This window comes from Brassica oleracea, chromosome C2 (assembly GCF_000695525.1).
Source record: "Brassica oleracea var. oleracea cultivar TO1000 chromosome C2, BOL, whole genome shotgun sequence".
Lineage (NCBI taxonomy): Eukaryota > Viridiplantae > Streptophyta > Magnoliopsida > Brassicales > Brassicaceae > Brassica > Brassica oleracea.
The window spans coordinates 46,177,531-46,185,774 of NC_027749.1; the positions used below are offsets into that span (position 1 = coordinate 46,177,531).

At 36.3% G+C, this 8,244-nt stretch overlaps 1 protein-coding gene and 1 pseudogene across 1 annotated transcript; both read right to left on the reverse strand.

The window, feature by feature from the left end:
• Positions 1 to 2,568: 2,568 nt before the first annotated feature.
• LOC106325494 lies at positions 2,569 to 4,068 on the reverse strand (annotated as a pseudogene).
• A 100-nt stretch (positions 4,069 to 4,168) lies between these two features.
• LOC106326748 (protein yippee-like At3g08990) lies at positions 4,169 to 4,823 on the reverse strand. The gene is made up of 5 exons (XM_013764664.1): positions 4,712 to 4,823; positions 4,603 to 4,634; positions 4,427 to 4,517; positions 4,299 to 4,327; positions 4,169 to 4,211 (listed from the first exon to the last, which is right to left on the reverse strand). The coding sequence occupies exons 1-5, from the start codon at positions 4,817 to 4,819 to the stop codon at positions 4,169 to 4,171; spliced, it is 303 nt and encodes a 100-aa protein (XP_013620118.1). The 5' UTR covers positions 4,820 to 4,823.
• Positions 4,824 to 8,244: the final 3,421 nt, after the last annotated feature.

Below are 8,244 nucleotides of genomic sequence, written 5' to 3' on the forward strand. Positions count from 1 at the left end.
TTATTTATATATAAAATATTTGCGTATTTATTTATTCTTAAAATTTTAATTTTATTAATAAATTAAATAATTTTAAATATTTTTTAATTATATTTTTAAATTTGTTAAATAATAAAAAGAAGTAGATTCGTAGCTAATCTACGACTTATTTACGTTGAACATTTACGAGGAAATCACGAGAAATGTTAAACGAGTATTTTACGAGGAAATACTTTCAAGGTATTTACGTGAAAATTACGAGAAAAATATTTCAAGGTAATTACGTGAATTTTACGACGAAATATGTATGTGTTTTTTACGAGGAAATGCTTTCGTGGTATTTACGAGGAACGGTAGCGATATTCTTACTTCGACTGTCTACGAGGTCTTTACGACGATTTGTTTTCTTCGTTTTTACGACGAAATATTTTTCTCGCTAATTTGCGACGAATTGGCGAGGAAATATATGTAACGACGAACGAGTAACGACAAAACGTGTTTCCTCGCTAATTCCTCGTAAAGCCTCTTTTACGACAAACTCACGAGGAAAACCGCCCTCGTAAAATTTATGTTTTCTTTGTAGCGTTAGCTTTTAACTTAACACTACCTACGAATAGTTGTCGATTTGTTACTCCATTATGAAAGATTAATATAATGTTTATCAGTATTTGGTTATATGGCCGAGGGCTTAATCACTACCTGTCAAAGCCCAACCATTTGCAACTTCTTGTATTTTTCAAATCAAAATGACTTTTTGGGTTCAGATTAAGACACCAAACTTAACACATATAACTCTTGTTCATATATAGATATAGATACAGTACAACATCTTTTTGTTTTCGAACTCACAAAGTTTATTATAATCTTATGCCATTGATCACTGATCAGACCCTTTTATGTTTGAGTAAAAGATAGATAAATATTAGATAACACATCCTTCAAGCCACGGGAGGATCTTAGTTTACAAATAGTTATTTTTACAAGTCTTCATATATTTGTTTTAAAGGTCTGGTAAAAACAACAAGTTTAAAAGTAAAAAAACATATAACCAACATAATAAGAATAAAAAAATTATTACTTAATACACACAACTTACACAACTAAACTGGTGAAAAAATATCCAGAAACAAAAGTTATTTTCAACAACCTTAATATAATTTATGTAATCTCGACAGTACAAGTAACAAATTAAAAAGACAAACAAACAATAAGTCTCAGTGACACAGCAAGCAACAACACGAACTATATCAATCACATTACTAACACAGTTTAGTCCTTCATGAGTGGGGAACAATGCATACACAGTACATCATCACAACTCTAACCCTATAACAATAAAAAAACTTAAAAAACAATGATCAACCCAAAACGCAAAATTCACAGCTACAATAACCTAACAAATATTGAGATGAAACAAGAAATATGTGTACAACTCTGTGCTTGCGCGGAGGCAATGCCCCTAGTAAAAAGAATTAACCAATATACGAGATTGAGCATAGAACCGCCTTAGCTTTTAACTTAACTACCTACGAATAGTTGTCGATTTGTTACTCCATTATGAAAGATTAATATAATGTTTATAAGTATTTGGTTATATGGCCGATGGCTTAATCACTACCTGTCAAAGCCAAACCATTTGCAACTTCTCGTATTTAGAGCCGTAAACTGGGCTAGCCCATGTCCATTAGCCCATATCCATTTATCCATTTATTGTTTGTGGACAAAGAGTGACCATATCCATTTGGAACCATGTTCATTAAAGACCAGACCCACTAACACCCATGTTTACATGGGCTGCCATGGAATCCATAATGGACCATATAAAAAAATTTAAATTTTAATCTATAAGCTTACAAATTTTACGGTTTTGGCGGAAAACTCGATTTTGCGGTTTCGGTGAAAAATCGATTTTGCGGTTTTGCCGGAAAAAACTTAGTTTTGACGGAAAAACTCGATTTTGCGATTTTGACGGGAAAACTCGATTTTCTGGTTTTGGCGAAAAAACTCGATTTTATGGTATTGGCGGAAAAACTTGATTTTGCCGTTTTGGCGGGAAAACTCGATTTTGCGATTTTGGCGGGAAAACTCGATTTTGCGGTTTTGGCGGAAAAACTCGATTTTGCGGTTTTGGCGAGAAAACCCGATTTTGCGGTTTTGGCGAAAAAACTCGATTTTGCGGTTTGGGCGGAAAAACTTGATTTTGCGGTTTTGTCGGGAAAACTCGATTTTCCGGTTTTGGCCGGAAAACTCGATTTTTCGGTGTTGGCGGAAAACTTGATTTTCCGGTTTTAGCGGAAAAAATTGTTTTTGTGGTTTTGTCAGAAAATTCGATATTAAATTTTACAAACCCTAGCTTTTTGTGAAAATTGGACAGACCGCATCCACATAGTCCAAATCCATTAACGTCCATTACCCATTGGTCTTGTGATTCTTGTCCATTTATAATCCGCAAGGACAAATGGATGTCACTCAAAATAGACCCATTTATATTTGGACATGAGCAACCAATGTTCATCCCGCCCATTTGATAGCTATACTTGTATTTTTCAAATCAAAATGACTTTTTGGGTTCAGATTAAGACACCAAACTTAACACATATACCTCTTGTTCATATATAGATATAGATACAGTACAACATCTTTTTGTTTTCGAACTCACAAAGTTTATTATAATCTTATGGCATTGATCACTGATCAGACCCTTTTATTTTTGAGTAAAAGATAGATAAATATTAGATAACACATCCTTCAAGCCACGGGAGGATCTTCGTTTACAAATTTGGCAAACTCTTCCCTTGTTTTGCCATTTGGATTCTTCTTCCATTCGATGAACTTCTTCGATGCCTCTATGAACTTCTCCATGTGAAGCCGCTTCCACTCCTACCAAAATAAAATATCCACACAAAATGTTTGTGCCAAAACCATTAAGCAACATAAACTTAATAAACACTTGTGATTAGTTACGATGCTCTGGAAACTTGTGAGCGTATGAGTTCAACCTCAAAATCCCATTCTCCATACATATCAGGATCATCCTTGTTGGCCCATATAAAGGCTTCCACTTCCATTTTCTCCAAGGTATCCTGCATAAAAGGAGATCAAGCTTCAAGCTCTAAGTAATATCATAATAAAAGATCATTAGAGATTATGAAGTGAAACTTACGGTCAATACAACCTCAACAGTTTTTCTCTCGTATTCATCTCCTTCAATCATATCTAAGTTCTCTAGCTGAGCATCTGTTAATCCGGTTAGTACCTGCACAAACCATCAACCATTTCTTTCAGTTTTCGAGAACAAGAAAGAAAAAAGAAAAGAAAACAAGTTTAAGAATAAATGGTTAAATTTTCAGTCATTCACATGTGAATGTTCAAATGAACCAAAATTTAGTTTACGTGCATTAAAAATATCATAGAGTAAACCGGAGATAAACCAGAAACAATGTTCATAGCTTCAGAAAACTCATGAAATGAATAAACCCAAACAAAACAAGATATCCTCTACTAATACTGGTTGATTAAAATCCAAATATCCCAATTGCAGAGTCATAGATTATAGAAGAAATTCGAATTCTTATTTTTTGAGGGGTAACCAAGAAGGTTATCTTGTTTATGATTAGTCTTCTAACCTAACCGCTCTTACTTGAGGCGCACTTCTTTGTAAAAGAAGTAGTTACGTGCGCAAGAAGTTTTTGAAGATTAGGTTTTGTTTCTTTCTTTCTTAGGTTATACTATTTTCCCAAAAAAAAAAAAAGAGAAATAGATGAGAACTCAACCTTGCCGTTGATAACTCCGGTCTCAAAAGGATCAATACAAGGATGCAAACGCCCTTTGACGCCCTTTGAGTCTGTACCTGTGACTGCAACATCCACAATAACACGTCTACAATCAATCTAAGCCAAAAGGAAGGTCGGAGATGTGAAGTAAGATGCAGTACAAGCCGTGGAGTTGAGCGGATACGATGACGGGAGTGCATTCGAGGATCAAACCCACGACTGCTGGTTCCTGGAAACTGCCATAGACGAAGACATTGTGCGACGGAGATACAGAACTACTCATCTTCTTCTTCCTTCTGATAGTGCTATGTTTGAAAAAATGTGTGTGAGAGAGATGAGTAAGTAGTGCTCTGTTTATAGCCTCGTATCGTAGCCTACTTTCCTTGTCTTTTTTTTCTTAACAGGCATACCAACTCCTAAACCTCATCATCGCTTCCTTCCGGTCCATGGAGTTCGTTCCTACATTTTTTGTTTGTTTGTTGTTGTATTAATGAAACCATTTCTACATATAGGCGATATAAACAAAGTAAAAAATGTCACATTTACCTCAAAACCCAGTAAGAACCCCCAGTTACCTGTGAGAAAGAAACCACAAAATCAATGAGCACACATTATAAAGTTGAAGAACTGAGTTTGCTTTGGTGGAATCTGAGTCTTGAGGGGTCTTCTCTTACGCCATAAATGCCGATGATATTGGAACAACCGACACAAAAGATATCTTTCACAGCAGAATTGAACGGTCTTTCAGCAAGAAATGTATTGAAGCTGCCACCAAAATTAAGGATATATATATTTGGTTAAAATTCTCATCAAGCAACATGAAACAACTGGGAAGCATATATATACTTACAGTCTAGTGAACTCATATTCGTAACGACCATCCTGAAAATAAAACATCAGAGGCATGTCAAGATGCAGTTTCAAGTTAAAAGATGAGATGTAAGTTTGAAAAAAAAAACCTGACCAATCTCCTTAGAGATGATATCACTGGGAACTCCGAGATGTGTGTGGCACTTTATGCATGTGTAGAAGGGTCCCTCGAGTTCTATCTCGAACATTCTTCCCATCTCCACCAACCTGATTGTGATTGAGTCTAGAAAAGGTTTAAAACGATAACTGAAACAAGGAAGAAGACTAGACAAAAGAACAATCATCAAGAAAATCGAAAACGGTACCAAGAACCAGTTCGGGATCTCCAAGAAAAGAGATAAAATCTACCAATGTTGAAGACAATGATTCTACGATGCAAAGGAAAAAAATGCTTAATATTGCAACGACTAACCGCGAAAGAGTGAGAGAGAGAGAGAGAGAGTACTCACGGTGGCCAGAGATGGTGATGCGGCGACGGTGACACGGCGGGAGATGCGAAGTCAGATCAGAAATTCTTGGAGCCTTTTGCTTTGGAGTCTGTGAGAGTCTGAGAGAGAGGGAGGGAGAGCGTTTTTATATTACGCTTTAAACAAATATCATAATTCGGCTTATTCCAGAAATAATTTGTTTTGAGATCAATTGGATCCACTTCGAGGGGGCGTTAATTAAGTATATAAAGTATTAAGACATTTTCGAGAGATGGTAAAAAGTAGTCAAGGTTTCGGCATTTGGGTGGGCTTTGGATGGATTTTACGTATATCCAACTTATCAATTTGGCTTTACGACTTCAAATTCTTTTTTTTTTTTTTGAAAAAACGACTTCAAATTCTTCATCGATTATCTTTCAAACTGAAATCAAATGACTTGAGTAAGGGCCTTTAGTCTTTTGATTAAGATAGAATTAAAAATGGTATTGACCAATGATCAGTAGCGGCCTTGAGGGAAAGCCAAGGAAGCTTAGGCTTCCGGCCTTTGTTTGGTTTAGTAATTTAGCGGCCACTTATTTATAAGAACCTATAATTAGCCTAGTGGTTAATGATCATCAAAGTTGTGAGATAGGTCTTTGGTTCGATTCCCTGCACATGCACTTTTTAAATTGCTTCCGGTCTGAAATATATAGGGCCGACACTGCCAATGATAAATCTCCATTCGTACAGAATTACTGCATTAATCGTTAATCGAACACTGGCCCTGCTGATCAAATGCAAATTACTGCATTAATCGTTAAGAATGTGGAGAAGAAGCATAACTGAATGGAAAGCCAATTACTATTTACATATGATTATCATTTTACTTTCTACTTTTATCTTGGATTTTTAGTGAAAAAATGAAGAAGATAAATTCACCATTAGATGAAAAATAGAAATGGCTATTATTATTTTTTAATTAGGAACAACTTTTATTTAGAGAAAATTCAACCATTTTCGAATAAGGCATAGATTCTAATAGCAATTTTTGGGGTAAATTCACTCAGTATTTTTTTTTATAAAAGATGGATGTTTAAAGGTTTTAATTATGTTCTTTAGTATGAGATCATGTTTTTCTTGCTCTTTTATATTGTTCTGGAGGCGGATTTCGCCCTACTCCAAACACTATTTAAAAATTAATTCAGTCTAGTATCACTAAGACCATCATTAACCCCAGTCAAGAGACTGGGGTTCTTAGCTTCTGCTAAAATTAAGAAAAGGTAAGAGCCGTCTCTTAAATAAGAGATATAAGAGCTGCCTCTTAGCCGAAATTTGTAAAAAAAAAAACAAAAAATAAAAATATGTCAAATCATGAGTTAAGAACCCCGGCTAAGAGACCGGGTTAATCATGCCCTAAGGGTCGGAAGAACACAATAGGCCCACGAAGGTCAAACATCCATTCTGCGTTGAGTGGTCCACGCCGAACTGATATAGTCAAACCATAACATAATAAGAGCAGCCTTATCGCAGGCGCTTAGGAAGGTGGTTAGGGGTAATTTTAATTAAAAATATATATAAAAAATAAGAAAACAGAAAACACGATGCTTAATTAAGCCCGCGAAGCGCCGTGTTTTAGTGTCCACGTGTCAAGATATGAGAGGTGAGAGCTTCGGTTACGTGTGAAACGCGATCAATCTCGGTTTTCTCTCTCTCTCTCTCTCTCTCTCTCTCTCTCTCTCTCTCTCTCTCTCTCTCTCTTTCAAATCCTCTTTCCCGACGAAAGGCGAATTGAAATCGTCTATGTGGCTCTACTATCGTCGGCGACGTCTCCCTCGGTGGCTCCGCGTCTGCGACCTTGATGGTGGTTCTCCTCGACGGTCCTCTCGCTCGGTGGCTCTCCAATTCGAAAGGTAAGCGGTTCTTGTGTTATTCGATTTTGCATGTGTTTAGATTATGAATCTTATTGTCCTGATCAGTTGTTTTTTGTTTGTTATTTGTTGGTTAGGTGTAACGGTGGCGACAGAGATCTCTCTCGGCGGAGACGAAGCCTTCCCTCTTTCTCATCGATTCGGTGTATCGGTGGCGAGCTCTCCTCGACGGCGACAGAGCTATCTCTCGGTGGAGTCGAAGCTCTATCTCGGCAAAGGTAAAGCTTCTGTTTCAAGTTCATAAAATTTTGTACATTTAAATTTATTTGATTAGGTAGTTCTGTCTTGAGATGGATTGTTCAAATATGATTTGTTTGCAATTTTGTTTCAATTAAGATGGATGGATGAAAATAGATTTGTATGTAAGTTTATTTCAACTTGGAATTGTTTGAACTAAGATGGAATGATCTCATTTGATGTTCTGTGTTTGATTAAATCATTTTTGATATGTTATGACTTTGTGTTTGTTTGCTTGTTTCAGTCCTTGAAATCGTTTTAGATATGTTCTGACTTTGTGTTTGCTTGCTTTGTGTGTTTACGTCGTAACATGCGTGGATCGAGGGTACAAGACGAAGGAAGCTGAAAACAGAGGAGTACAAGACGAAGGAAGCTCAACGAAGGAAGCTCAAAACAGGTAAATGTCTTCTTCTTTTAATTGATTGAAAGCTTTATGGTTGATAGTTAATGTTTTTCTTAGTGAACTAGATTATGGTTGTGTGATGAATGTGTGCTGAAGTGTAATTAATGTCCTGATTAGAGGTAGAATATGGTTGTGTGATAAATAGAAGTGATCGTTTGCTAGAAACTTCTTTCTTCTCTTCCCTTTCGTAATTACGGTGTGGTTAATGAGTTAGATAAAAGTCAAGTCCATTTGGTTGTGTGAGTGATGAATGCGTTTATCTCCTCTATTAAACTTCTTTCTTCTCTTCTCTTCCCTTTATCTCTTACTATCAAACTTCTTTCTTCTCTATTTGCTTGTCTGAGTTTGTCTAGTACTTAAGACTTATTCAAAAATGGATTCCAATCCATATTTGAATTTAAATTTTGTTGATCTTCTTCAAAGTCAACAAGATTCTTTTTCCATTCCTTTATTTGGCACGCAAGCCGCAGAAGGTTCAAACTTCGAGCAAGATACTCCACTGGAGCGTAAAGAACGGAGGGCCTGGATGCCAACAGATGATGTGGTCCTCATCAGCTCTTGGTTAAACACCAGCAAAGATGCTGTTGTTGGGAACGAGCGGAAGTCTGTGGCCTTCTGGCAGAGAATAGCAGACTACTTTGCTGCTA